General features: G+C 39.1%; 1 protein-coding gene across 1 annotated transcript in view; it reads left to right on the plus strand.

Moving 5' to 3' along the window:
- The window catches only part of cmc1 (C-x(9)-C motif containing 1), a 73,830-nt gene extending 59,227 nt beyond the window's left edge, over nucleotides 1–14,603 (plus strand). The window contains exons 3-4 of the mRNA XM_063069288.1: nucleotides 1,790–1,880; nucleotides 14,055–14,603. Of these exons, the coding sequence (XP_062925358.1) occupies nucleotides 1,790–1,880; nucleotides 14,055–14,175 (212 nt within the window). The 3' untranslated portion in view covers nucleotides 14,176–14,603. The remainder of the gene's footprint in view (nucleotides 1–1,789; nucleotides 1,881–14,054) is intronic.
- Nucleotides 14,604–15,367: the final 764 nt, after the last annotated feature.

Consider the following 15,367-nt stretch of genomic DNA (forward strand, 5'->3'; position numbering starts at 1 on the left):
GAAAAAACAAGGGCTATGTGAGAGGGAAGGGTTAGGTTGATATTAGAGTAGATTAAAAGGTCGGTACAACTTCATGGGCCGAAGAGCCTACACTGTGCTGTACTAAACAGGGTACCTGAGACTTTGCAGAGTACTGTATCTTATGTCTTTTCAGTTACCAAATCACACTCAGTACTACTGAGCTAATACAAAGCTGTGTACTTTTATTTCTGTTTTCCAACCACCTTCCTATTTTAACCAATATACAGTACTGTGCAACAGTCTTAGCTATATATATATATATATATATGTGTGTGTGTGTGTGTGTATATATATATATATATATATATGTGTGTGTGTGTGTGTATATATGTTTAATACTTTTGCATAGTACTGGATTTTCTATATGTTCTATTACATCAGGTGGGTGCTGCCTTATGTTCCATAATGTGCTCAATAATTATATTATTTCTCAGATTTTAAATATCTTTTTCCTCCTGTGTGTGAGCACATGACAATATGGATACAAGCTGAGTGCTCTGGATATGTTCCAGTTGCGCTGCAGTGAAACGGATTTCGCCTGTGTCACAACCAGTTAATTGACAGTTAATAGTGTATTGCTGAGGTATGTTGGGTTGTGCGCCTGTATGACTAGATTTTCTAATCTCATGACATTTGTTATTTGATAAGACGAGCATCAGATGATATGTCATATCTGTCTATGCTGGCTAAAGACTATAGCAGTTCTAGACATAAGCCCAGTAGCATAGCAGTTAATGCAATGCTTTACAGCCTCAGTTTTTAAAACATCAGGGTTCAATTCCCGCTGCTGTCTGTAAGGAGTTTGTATGTTCTCCTCATGACCGCATGGGTTTCCTCTGGGTGCTCTAATTTCCTCCCACATTCCAAAGATGTATGGGTTAGGGTTAGTGATTTGTGGGCATTCTATGTTGGTACTGGAAGTGTGGTCACACTTATGGGCTTTCCCCAGCACAATGCTTGTTGATTTGATATGACACATTTCACTGTGTGTTTCGATGGGATGTATCTGTGGCAAATAAAGCCCTCGCAACCATTGAGCACATCTACATGAAATGCTGTTTTAGGAAAGTAGCATCCATCATTAGAGATCCTGAACACCCTGGCCATGCTCTTTTCTCGCTGCTGCCATCAGGTAGAAGGTACAAGAGCCTCAGGACTCTCACCACTAGGTTCAAGAACAGTTAATACCATACAACCGTCAGGGTCCTGAGCAAAAGAGGATAATTACACTCACTTGTCCATTCTTTGAGATGTTCCCACAACCTATGATCTCACCTTAAGGATTCTTTTTCTCATTACCTCATGTTCTCGTTATTTCTTACTATTTATTTATATTTGTATTTGCACAGTTTGTTGTCTTCTGCACTCTGGTTGATCTTTCCTTGTTTTAGTTACTGTTCTGTAGATTTGCTGAGTACGCCCGCAGGAAAATGAATCGCAGGGTTGTACGTACTCTGATAATAAAATTTACTCTGAACTGTTTGTAATCTTTTAATCTAAATCTTTAAGGCAGCTGGTTTTATTAAGCAAATTAAATTATTAAATTATTCTTTAAATTAATTAAATACTGTAAGTGCTTAATTGCCTCCTGGTTTACTTTAGATTAAGACATTTTTAATGTGTTTTTGTGTATGTGTTTGTGATGATTTTAAGAAGTTCTATCACATTCATTATGAAGCACAGTTAAAATACTTAATTGGCTTTGTTTTGATATTCAAGAGAATCATGTACTTTTAATTTCTGACCTATTTATACTGTCTCATTACAGATTTTACCCAATGCTGCCAGAAAAATGGGTTTTTAATGGTTGTAAAATGTCGAAAAGAAAATGCTGCACTAAAAGAATGTCTAACTGGCCAGTAAGTATTGTGATATATGATAAAATTATGGACATTGAAATGTTTACCAAAGATTCAAAGTACATTTATTTTCAAAGTATGTGTACCTTATACAACCCTGAGATTCGTCTTCCCCACAGACAGCCATGAAAAACCATGGAGGCGTTCAAAGAAAAACATCAATCCACCCTCCCCACTTGCAAAAAGAAATGCACAAACAGCAATAAAAAAAAGCACAGAATATAAAACACAAAATTGAAGGGGGAGTCGAGGCATATTCAGTTCAGGTCAGTGTTCATTATCTGCAGGCCACCACAATACAAAATCACCCAAAATAGTAACAAAAAAAGAAATGACCAGAAACCAGAAACACATCATAACGTGAACTACAGAGTCCAAACCACAAACCGCATTGAATTACCTTGCTCCAGCACCATCCTCCGAAAGCATCGAGGGAGAGAGAGATGATTGGAAGGCAGAAACCTTCCTTGGGACCAGCAACCAAGAGGGAGAGAGAGACCATCACACACAGACACCTTCCTCTTGCATCAGCAACCAAGAGGCTGGTAGGCAGCGCTGAGCACCCATTCGCCTTCTGTTCACTCCTTGATGATTTCAATCTTCCTCGGCGCTTTAAACGGCAAGGAATGGAGTCGATTGTGGGTTCGCGCTCTGTCTCTTGGCTTCTTGGCCTCGAGGCCACGTGCTTCGCTCGAAGCCTCACAGAACCAGATCACTCCTGACCCAAAAACACACCATCAGAGTGTAGATCTCAGGCATTGAACAGTAGATCACAAGTTCCAACAGTAGCAGAACCGCATTTGAAAGAAAATAAAGATATAAAAGAAGTGATGTTCGCTGGCTGTTTCATTGTAATAATCATCTTAATAAACATATCCCATATTTCTCACTGTTGCCTCTCAGTATGGATAGTAGGATTGTGAAGTTTTTCTGATTTAATGTAATCTGTTAGTTAGAATTTGCTGCTTCCAATGTAAGAATAAGTGTGTAGCCTGTTAAAGTTCAATTCCAATTTGGTGCCTGAGATAAAAAAGATTCAAGTATTCCTAATTGTCTCATTCAGATTTTACTAAGCGCATCGCTGAGAATGCCTTTAAGTCAAGGAGGCTTGCCCCTTTGGAAAATTACTAAGAGTGCTCAATTGAAAGTGGACTAGCTTGAATCTGCTAGAGGAATTCAGCAGATCGAGTAGTATCTGATCAGATTATTAGTTTCAGAATTTGTGATCAAATTTTCACATCTTGTTTAAATGACTACTGTGGTACCTCACAGCACAACACCCAGAGCTTTAAAAGTTAGACAGTCCATAATGTTTTTACCAAAAAAAATAGAATTTAAAATTTAGAAGAATTGTAGGGAATTCTTGCAACAGATAAATCTTGGTAGTAATGCAGTCGTCTGGAGCAGTCCTTTCTGTAGCTTTTGTTTTCTTACCTACAAGTTGAGAATCATAGTGACATTGTCAAAAAGAACAAAGGTACAGAGCAACATCAGGTACCTGAGCAACACACACAAAATGGTGGAGGATCTCTGTAGGACAGGCAGCACCCATGGGAAAAAAGTACTGTTGATGTTTTAGGCTGGCCTGGTCTTCTGAGTTCCTCCAGCATTTTGTGTGTGTTGATCTGGTACCAGACATTGATTTAATGAAGAAACTCAGCAGTTCAAGCAGCATCTGTAGGAGAAAGGAATTGTCAACATCTCAGGTAAAAACTCTACGACATCTTTCTAGGACCCACTTGTTTACAACTGTTTTAATAAAGTCCGTGATACCTTGGTGTATTCATTCAGGTTCACAGATGAGTCCTTGAACATAGCCCAATCCAAAGATTTGAAACAATCCCATAGCTGCTCCTCTGCATCCCACAACCACCTCTTTGTAGTCCTAATCTCTGGAGCTTTGATTTTTAGCCTCTGCCTGTATGTAGGTAGGAGAAGGATGGCCAAGTGATCCAATTTACTGAAATGCAATCTAGACATGGAATGGTTGGCATTTCTTATACCAGTGTTCCAGTATGTTGGGACCTCTGGTGCTATAGGTTGTATGGCGATGGTAATTGGACAAGGTTTTCTTCAAGTAGCTCTCTTGCATTACCTAATGCAGATTTTTGATCCTCAACACTGAATATACCTTTCCTCCCACAAAGTCAAAGTCGAATTTATTGTATATGCACCAGTGCAAAGAAAAACTTATTTGTAGCAGCATCACAAACACATGGCAAAGATGCTGGTCGATCCGCTGAATTGCTCCGGAATACAGCATCTGCAGTCTCTTGTGTCACTCGATCAGCTTCCACATCTAATAATGTTTCCTGTCCCAGCTTGTTGGTTTGTTTACACAAAAGATCCTGCAGATGTTGGAAATCTGCACACATAAAATACTTGGTGAATTTAGCAGGCCAAGCAGCATCTGTGGGAGGGGAATAAACATTTGAAGTTTTGGGGCTGATACTCTTTATCAGGACTGGAAAGGAAGAGGGCAAAAACCAGAATAAGAAGTTGGTAGGGGGATGAGTACAAGGTAGCAAGTGATAGATGAGTCCAGGTGAGAGGAAAGGGGGTTGTTGCTTGCTTGTCTGGTTCCCACCAATATATTGCAGACTTTGCAATGAGATGATCTTAGTAGATCTAACTGGCCCCACCACCTGGCTCCAAAAGATAGGTTAAGTGAAAATGGGTTCTTCAATACGCTACTGACCGTAGATTGCAACTCATCACACAGCATTATGTGATGCTAATGTTAGCGCAAGTAAAATATTTCAGACCCGTTTATACTCGACCACTGAATATACGAGCTGCAACCTTATGCATATATTCTGGATATGTGTATGCAATCATATATTTTCGGTGGATAGTTATTTACTTATTTACTTGCTTTATTTATTTAGAGGTGCAGCACGGAATAGGCCCCTCCGGCCCTTCAAGTCGCACCACTCAGCAACCCCTGACAACCCCGATTTAATACTAACCTAATAATGGGACAATTCACAGTGACCAATTAACCTACCCAATACGTCTTTGGGCAGTGGGAGGACTCAGAGAAATCCCATGCATTCCACAACGAGGTCGTACAGAGACTCCTTACGAATGAGGTCAGAAGTGAACTCCGAACTCTGATTCCCCAAGCTGTAATAACCATTGCACTAACCACTAATACCCACAGAACTTGTTGTCCATAAATATGAAGGAGGCAACAAGTTACTTGCCAGAGCCAAGTGGTTCTGTGATAGAGAATAGCTTTAAGGTTGAAGCATGTGTGGGACAATACCAAATGAATTAAATTCTTCCTGAAGATTGGCCAAATTCTTGGAAGCTCAGCCTTGATCTCCTGTTTCCAAATCTTCAAGATCAGCTTATTAAAAGGATTAGGTTATAACTGTTTGGAAGGACTTCCCTTTGTTGCTTGTACCTCAGAAAATGAGGGGATTTCCTCATTGTTTCTTGTGCAAGTAAGGACAGCCACACTAAGAAATCTTCATGCATCAATGTATTCCCTTCATAATCATAAAGTAATCAAAATGAAAACAAGCTTCATTAATTATACATTAAATAAATAGTATGCTAATCTCCAGTTCAAGATGGAGAAAAAAGGTAATCCTTTTGATATGTCCCATGTTTACTTCAGCTTTGAAACTACTGTCCTTCAAAGATTAGCCTCCGCTCTGTTGCCACCTAGCTGGAGCAACTTATTGCCATCTTCATGTTTTGACAGCAAGCCTCAGCTGTCCAATCAAAGTTAAATTTTAAAAATTCTTACCAAAAATACCATAAATTAGTTAGAAGTATTGTTGTGATTAAGTAGAGATAACAATAGAAGATAAGCACTTCAGATAGGAGAAATTATGAGATTTATTGTCCTGATGAAGGGTCTTGGCCCGAAACACCGACTCTTTATTCCTCTCCATAGATGCTGCCTGACCTGCTGAATTCCTCCAGCATTTTGTAAGATTTACTCTGGGTTTCCATATCTGCAGAATATCTTCTGTTTTCTCTGTTCAGAATATCTTTATGTTCTTTCCCTCTGAGCCTCCAACTGCGTGAAGCAACAGAGGGAATTCCTACCAAATAGCCATAACCTCTCTCTTAGGTTTTACAAACCTAACTTTACTTTAAAAACAAAATCTTTGTAAACAACACCAAACAATAAATTCTGTGAATGGAGAAAGTTATACGCTGAGTTTGGAAAAGAGGGAGCAGGTGAAACAATGCAGGATCTGCCAAATCTCTGCAAACACCATGTGACCTGTTGAGTGTTTCCAACTTTTTCCATTTTTATTTCAGATTTCCAGCATTGGCGGCATTTTCCTTTTGTAGAATCATACTTGGTGGCCCTCTGTATCCCCTCACATCTTTTCCAAACAAAATATTGGGTTTATGGAATACAAAAGTTAAAATGTTATAGTAAATCTAAACAAATTATTTTACAAGAATAGTTTTTAGATCCCACATCACTAGATTCAGAAACAATTATTACCCTATAACCATCGGGTTCCTGAATCGACATAAATAACTTCACTCACTATAACTCTGAACTGATTCTACAACTTACAGACGCACCTTCACAGACTCTTTACAACTCAAATTCTCAATTTTTTTTTCATTTGCAGAGTTTGTCTTTTGCACGTTTAAACATTTATTTTATGTATAGTTTTTCATAAATCCTGTTGTATTTCTTCACTTTCCCATAAATCCTGCAAGAAAATGAATCTTAAGATGGTATATAGTAACATATATTTACTTTAATAATAAATTTGACTTTGACTTTGAATATTTGGGCTGTGCCTTATAGGAATGGTGTGATGTGTTTGGTATATTGTGTCCAGTTACTGGGATGACACCTTGAGAGAGAGATAAAAATCCCCACCAAAAATATGTGGGCAGAATTAGAAGACACAAAATTATGGGGTTGTTTAAGAGTTTCATGAGGCAAATCGAATGGTAATAGTGGATTGGGACAAGAGAGTGCATTTAAAATAAAACAACAGTTCCACTGGAAGATCTTTTGCCTCTGTCTCACAGGTTCAGGCCTGACTTTGGGTGCTGTCTATGTGGGGTTTGTGCATTCTTCCAGTGACCCCATAACTTTCATCCAGGTGCTTCAGCTTTCTTCCATGTTCCAATGGGCTGAACATTTGTTATAAACTTAGGGTACCACAGTAGCGTAGCATTTAGCGCAATGCTGTTAGAGCTTGGGGGCATCAGAGTTCACAGTTCAATTCCGATGTCACCTGTCAGGAGTTTGTACATTCCTCACTTTGAACGCATGGGTTTTGCCTGGGTGCTCCGGTTTCTTCTCAATCCAGAGTCATACTGGTCACTGGTCACTGTAAATCCCGTGATTAGGCTAGACTCGATAGGTGAGCGGCTGGGTGATGTGGCTCATAGGGCCAGAGTATAGATAGATAGAAAGATAGTCTGAATAGGTGCTGGGTGGTTGGCATGGACTCAGCTTATACAACTTCAACATAACATCCTTCCTTCTGTACTCAGTACATTGATTTATGAAGGCCAATGTGCCAAATGCTTTCTTTACGATCCTATCTACCTGTGACAGCACTTTCAATGAATTATGTTTCTTTATTCCCAGATTCTTTTTATTCTACCACAGTCCTCAGTGCCTACTGTTCACTGTGTAAGACCTACCCTAGCTGGTCCTACCAAAATGCAAAACCTCGTACTCGTCTGCATTAAATTTCATCTGCCATTTTTTAGCCCATTTTCCCTCTGGAAGCCATGATATCCTTTCTCACTGTCCACTGCACCCTTAATCTTGTTGTCATCCGCAAATTTCTGATCCAGTTAACCATATGATCATCCAGGTCATTGATATAGATGACAAACAACAAAGGATCCAGCACCGATCCCTGTGACACACCACTAGTCACAGGCCTCCAGTCGGAGAGGCAACCCTCTGCTACCACTCTCCGGCTTCTCCCACGAAGCCAACGTCTAATCCAATTTACTACCTCATCCTGAGTGCTGAGCGACTGAACTTTCTTGACCTCTCTATATGTCCTATCTATCACCCCCTCAGCCTCCTGAATGATCTGGAGTTCATCCAGGTTCAGCTCCAGCTCCTTAACGTAGTTTGTTAGAAGCTGCAGCTGGATGCACTGCTCACAGTTGTAGTCATCAGGGACGCTGGACGTCTCTCTACCTTCCCGCATCCCGCAAGAGGTGCTTTCAACTATCCTGCCTGGCATCTCTACTGTCCTAGTTGTTACAGCAAGGTGGGCAAGGTGACCAGGGGTGTGCAGGATACTTCACAGTCTAAGTACTTAACTCTGCAATAATCTTTCTCATGAATATTTTTTCTGTAACACCAAGATTTTTAACACCTTCATTTTTTGTGGTTGTCTCAGGATTACACAATTAATATCTAGCTTGCTTGATGCCTTTTTTCTCTACATATTCAATTCTGCAGATTAAAAGTTAAAATAATGAGCATGCTGGGTTGGTCAGAAATGTTACAAGATTTAAGGAATGCTACCACTTTCAATTATGTGAAACTGTAACAGATGCTAGATAAGTTAACCAGGTGTGAGACGCAGAATAAAAATGTATTAAATGTCTCATTGTCTGCAAATGGTCAAAAAATAAAAAAGTCTCATTTTGCATATAGATCGTGGCAAACGAGCAATGCTAGTGTCAGCAGCAGCAGACTGCAATGCAGCTTTGAGAGGGGTGTGAAAGATTAAAAAATTACTCTGATGATTGAATACTGGTGAATGTGCACGTTTTTTTTGCCTTCATGTGAATTAACTGTCATTAAGCAAAATCTTTCAATAGAGTGGATGTGGAGAGGATGTCGCCTGTAGTGGGAGAGTCTAGGACCAGAGGACGCACGGCCACAGAATAGAGCGTTGTCCACTTGGAACAAAGATGAGGAGAAATTTCTACAACCAGAGAATAGTGAATCTGTGGAATTAATTGCCACAGACGGCTAGGGAGGCCAAGTCATTGAATATATTTAAAGCAGAGTTTGATAGGTTCTTGATTAGTCAGGGAGTCAAAGGTTACAAGGAGAAGACCAGAGGATGTGGTTGAGAGGGATAGTAAATGAACCATGACAGAATGGTGGAGCATACTCATTTGGTCAAATGGCCTATTTCTGCTTTATCTTATGGTCTTATGGTCTTACAGACCTCTGATTTGAAAGTTTTTCCTTGAATCCTTTTTGGGTGAGTTTGCTTCCTTCTGTCCTCAATTCTTGGTTGGATTTATAAAAGTGAGAGATTGCATTGCTGGGATTAAAACACTTTTGCATTTTAATATCTCATATGAATCCCAGTGTAATATACACTTGGTGGCCATTTTATTAGGTACACCAGCTTGTTCATGCAAATATCGAATCAGTCAATCATGTGGCAGCAACTCAATGCATAAAAACATGCAGACATGGTCAAGAGATTCAGGTGTAGTTCAGACCAAACATCAGGATGGAGAAGAAATGTGATCTAGGTGACTTTGACTGTGAAATGATTGGTGCATGATGGGGTGGTTCGAGTATCTCAGAAACTGCTGATCTCCTGGGATTTTCATGCACAATAATCTCTATAGAGTTTGCAGAAAATGGTGTAAAAAAACAAAATAAAAACATCCAGTAAGTGGCAGTTCTATGGGCAAAAACACCTTGTTAATGAGAGGTGTTGAGGAGATTGGCCAGACTGGTTCAAGCTGACAGGAAGGCAACAAAAATTCAAATAACCACGTGACACAACGGTGGTGTGCAGAAGAACATCTCTGAAGTAGACCAGCGAGAGCAGCAGAAGACCACACCGGGTCCCACTCCCAGGGCCACATCATTAGATACACTCCTGGACCTAATAAGGTTGTCACTGAGTGGAGAATAATCTTCCTCCTGTTTCACCCTACCGGACTGGGACCTTAGAGGACCTTAGTCACCAGCTAACATACTTTGTGCCCTAGAACAATTTCCCTTCCTCCAGGTAGGAATGGTGGGTAACATTATTGTTAAGTTAAGCCTGTTCAGTAAGTCTATCATCCAGATGCAATTCAAATCCTGTTTTTGGGTTAATGAGTGGTTTTCTTAACCCTGCACCATAAGTAAGTTGTGTTTGACGTTTGTCCCAGTAGACAGTCTTTTTTTATTTGCAGTTATTGTGGAAATTAAGAAAGTTTCTTCAAATGAATGTTGAGATTTATGTAGACAGAGTAGCCATTGAGCTGGAGGACTGCTGGGAATCATCGTTCGGATTTTGCCATTGTAGTGATGGAAGAGTGTTTGCTATCATTACACTTTGGAACTCAGCATCATTAGAACAACCTCAGAACAGAAATACGTATTTAAATACAGATAGAGTTGCTGGAAGTGATTCCTTCTGCTCAGAGCGTGCAGAGGAAGGGCAGATGGACAAATGGGAAGTGTTGCACCATGGTAGGTTAACTGCAAAGAGAGAGTAGTACACTGTTAAGGGTAAGATCCTTAACAGGATGTCAATGAGCAGAGGGCTGTTGGGTTCCAAGTTGATAGCTTGCTATACGTGGCTACACAGGTTGATAGGGTGGTTACGAAGGCATACGGCCTGATTCCCTTTATTAGTCAAGGCATTGAATTCAAAAGTCAGGAAGTTATGTGGCAGCTTTATAAAACTTGAGTCGGGCCATATCTGTAATATGGCTTACAGTTCTGCTCACCCCGTTATAGGAAGGATGTTGAGGCTCTGCAGAAGGTGCAGGTTCACCAGGATGCTGCCTGAATTCGAGGGCATGTACTATAATGCAAGGTTGGACAAACTTGGCGTGTGTTGTCGGGAGCAGCAGAGGCTGAGGAGAGATCTGATAAAATGTTATAAGACTATGAGAGGCATAGATAGAGTAGACAGGCAGTATCTTTTCCCAGGATTGAAGTGTCTAATACCAGAGGCATGCATTTAAGCTGAGATGCGAGGGGCAAGTTTTTTACACAGAGAATGGTTGGTGCTTAGAATGTGCTTCCTGGGGCGGTGGTAGAGGCAGATACATTAGAGACTTTAGAGATGCTTAGGTAGGCACATGAATGTGAGGAAAATGGAAGGATATGGATATTGTGTAGGCAGACGGGATTAGTTTGGTTTGGTTTGATGCTAATTTAACTGATTTGGCACATTGTGGGCTGAAGGGCCTGTTTCCTGCTATACTAGTCCCAATCTGTACTAGTCTGTGTTCTATGACAACGTCAGAACTGAAATACATACCTAACACGGATAAAGTTGCTAGGAGTGATTCCTTTTGTTCACAGAGTGTTCATTTGCAACATTCTCCAGTTTTATTTTATGAAAATAGTGATCTAACAAGGGCCTCGTATAGTTAATGAAATATTCTTCATTGAAAACTATCTTGAAAACGTACAGTTTTATTGGATGACGTGCGAATTTTTAACGGTATTTTAGCAACCTTTCTGGCCTTAAAGAAGTGAAAATAAACAAGAGGATTGTAATATTTGCTAATTAATATTTTAAAACATGATTTTTGTAGTTTTGTTAAGTTTTCATCAAACTTTCATAAGTTTTATTTTAAAATACAAATTTTGTTAAATTTTATTTCAGTTTCTATATCAGTTGTATTTCAGCTATTCGTTCTTGACATACAAAATGTGTGAATGTTTTTGCAACCGCTGCACTCTATTGTCACTGTTTTCATTCTCAAACTTCACTCAGTGATTCGATAACCTTGTGTATAACTCATCCCTCTGGTCACCCCAAATGTTCTCCCTCCACTCCACTCTCCCTGCAGCTAGATGAGCTTCTCCTCTTTCCTTCCCAGCTGTGACAAAGGGTCACCAGCTTGGAGCATTACCTCCGTCTCCCTTTCCATAGATGCAGCCTGACCTATTTCATATGCACAGCAAATTCTGTTTCACATTGCAAGCATCTGCAGGCTTTCTTTAAATTTTCATTTGCTGATTTATTACATGCGCTGGGTTACATGATTGAAAATTTGGCCCTGTAAATAATAAACTGCTCAGTTTTCACAAGTTTTCCATCTCTGTGAAAATAACACTTTAATCAGACTGTAAATAAAGGTCAAGGTTTGTTCTTATGCCTCAGCTGCTGCCTAGTTTTATCAAACGTCTTAACATGTTCTCTCTGGGAGCACATTGAGCTGAGTGTTTTAAAGCGACAAGCAATATTAACTTGTTACTTACGGGCAAATAATTTTCCTTACCAATTTAATTTAGTGATTGAAGCCCAGTTCCTTTTCAGTAACAGTAAGAAAAATTTGCAAAATGCTCAAATGTAGTTTGGGGAATAACACGTTCAGTTTATGCAGGTAGACATATAATAATGCTGAGGCTTTATAAGGCATTGGTCAGACCCCAGTTGGAGCATTGTGAGCAGTTCTGGACCCTTATCTAAGAAAGGATGTGCTGGCTTTGGAGAGGGTCCAGGAGATGTTCACAGGAATGAAAGGGTTAATGTATGAGGACCATTTGATGGCTCTGGGCCTGTACTCACTGGAGATTAGAAGAATAAGGGGGGGATCTAATTGAAACCTATCAAATATTGAAAGGCCTAGACAGAGTGGATATGGACAGAATATTTCTTATAGCAGTAGAGTCTAGGACCAGTGGGTAGCCTCTGAACAGAGATGAGGAGGAATTTTCTTAGCCAGAGGTCGGTGAATCAGTGGAGTTCATTGCCACAGACGGCTGTGAAAGTCAACTCATTGGGTCTATCTAAAGCGGAGTTTGATAAGTTCTTGATTAGTAAGGGTGAATGGGGTGGAAAGGGATAATAGATCAGCCATGTTGGAATAGCAGAGCAGTCTTGACAGGGTTATTGGCCGAATTCTGCTCCAATGTCTAACGGTCTTAAACACCAGCACTTTGGAAAAACTATAACACAGTGTTTAGAAAATCTTCAAGTATTTTCAAAATGTATCAGTGATATGATGGTCGTTTAAAAGGTAATTTTAGAACATTGACCTATCCTTAATTTGAACAACTGCAATCCAAATTCATATATCAGAATGAGATGCCTGTTGCCTGACCTGCTGAGTTCCTCCAGCACTTTGTGTGTGTTGCTCAAGGTCTCCAGCATCCGCAGACTCTCCTGTGTCTATCAGAATTAGGTTTATTATCACGGCATACATTGTTAAGTTTTTTTTTGTGTGACAGCAACACAATGCATGACATAAAATTTGCTACAGGTTAAAAAATAGTAAATAGTGCAAAAGGCGAACAGTGGAAGTTCATAAGCTCTACGGTAAGGTTAGTTACAAATATGTGGATATGAATCAAGATTTTTTAAATTAGTCATTATTTCATGGTCTGAGCATCACTGCCAAGACCTGGATTTAATGTCCAGTGGTTGGTTGGCATTAATTAATATTTATACTGTTATTAAAATAAAACTTCCACTTGAAATGATAAGCATTAACTTCTAATTTTAAATCATTCCCAACTGCAGGAATACAGAACTTCACATAGTTTAATGCATGACAACTTCGAGGCATCTGATGCTCATAAATAAACGAATGAGATGTTAGCCTCAAGCGATTTTGGAATCAATATCTGCTTATGTAGGTTACACATAATGTTACATCTAAGTACAGACCTGGAGAATAACGATATCATTAGTTTGCAAATACTTGTGTATAATACGCTTTGGCATTTACACTGGAGAGAATATTGTTCCTGCTCGCTCCGTTAGTATCTATTCCACCCACTTCTAGGTATGTCGTGTTTGTGTAGAGAGCCACCCTAAAGCCTTTTCCTCAAGGGTATTGTGACTGCTTGATAATCTAATTATTAGCACATGCACGTGCACTTCTGAAAGAGAAGAATGATTTCTTAGGATATTGACCTTTAGGTTGCAATAATTATGTCCTTCCAATGGTCAGATTACTGTTCTCTTTCATTATGTACATGAATTTCCAAAAAATGTGTTACTTTTTATCATCGTTAAACATTTTTAGTTTTAAGAATTTACTTGCAGTGTGCATCAAGTATTCAATCCTGATGAAGAGTCCTGGCCAGAAACGTCAACTGTTCATTTATTTCCATAGATACTACCTGACCTGCAGAGTTCCTCCAGTATTTGTGTGTGTTGCTCTGGATTTGCAGGATCTCCTGCGTTCACCAAATACAGATATGTGTTTTGCTTCCCAATTACATTTTGGTAGAATATTATTTCACACTAAAATTTTTTTTCTTGTTCTTTTCATCTTAAGTTATAATGATTCAACGTTATACGAAGAATGTAAGCAAGAATATCTGAAAGAAAGGGAAGAATTTCAAAGAACTGGCATTCCTTCTAAGAAAAGGCAACAGAAAGTACCGAGTAGCATGTAGCTGAACTTGGAGAATCAAGCACGTGCCACATCACAAAATCAGTAACTAACAGAAAGAATACATCCAGAAAATTCACTGATTATAATCTGGATTAATTTCTTATGTTTGATCTGCAGACTTTATTAAATTGTCAACTGCGACTTTGAGACTTTATTAAGCTGTATTACAAAATTTTTCACGGACATTCTTTTTTCTTGCAATCAGAGTCCCCTGATAATAGAGTTGGAGAGTATATCTTTCAGTTAAATGTATTGATCAGTGTATTCTGTCTTAATTAATTTAAACAGCTGTAATTGTTTTGGAATTCTGAATTTGGATTTATCTGTTATGTGATAACTATTGTTGGCTCTATATGCATTGTAAATTGATAGTAAAGCAATTATGAGTACAGAAGAAAAACCTGAATAAAATGGCTTTCACTTTTATGTTTTTCCAGAACAGTTTTGATTTTCAAGTTCCGTTTAACTTTCAGTTTGTTATCACGTACCCAGGTTTCTGATGAGGTTCGAAGTTCCCCTAAATTAGTCACACATTGGTCATCAGCCACAGGAGAGTCAGCTTGTGAATGTAATTGTATAATGCCACGTTCAAATCAGATCAATATGCAGCAGATCAGAGCAGCAACAGATTTTTACCAAGTTTTCCTCTGGTTATGGGTTGAAGGCCTATAATTTTATTTACTTAGCCCTTCCAGCCCACCGAGCCATGCCGCCCAACACTATAGTGTAATGTATTTATTTTATTGATGTTTGTGTGGGAATAAATGGTCAATAATGTGCAGGAAAATTCAGGTCAAAGGCAGATTACTGTCACTCATTAGCACACAAGTGTAAAAAGAGAACAAAACAATTGTTACTCTGGATGCAATGCTGCATAAAAAACCCAGTGACATCATAAAGAACACAATAAAAAAATTGCAACATGCACAAGATGCTGGAGGAATTCAACAGGTCAGGCAGTATCTATAGAAATGAATAAATACTCGATGTTTTGGCCCAAAACTTCAACAGTTTATTCCTTTCCAGCATCATGTTTTTAATAAATATAAATACATAAGATTAGCTTATGTATATAGACTGATTGTATGTACATAAAATGGTGCTAGATACACGAGTATCTGTACATAAGGTGACAGAGAATGATAACGTTATGGTGGAGGGGTGTGTTAAATAGGCAAACAAATAAAATATAA

The sequence above is a fragment of the Mobula hypostoma genome, chromosome 17 (genome assembly GCF_963921235.1).
Source record: "Mobula hypostoma chromosome 17, sMobHyp1.1, whole genome shotgun sequence".
NCBI classification, from domain to species: Eukaryota; Metazoa; Chordata; class Chondrichthyes; order Myliobatiformes; family Myliobatidae; genus Mobula; species Mobula hypostoma.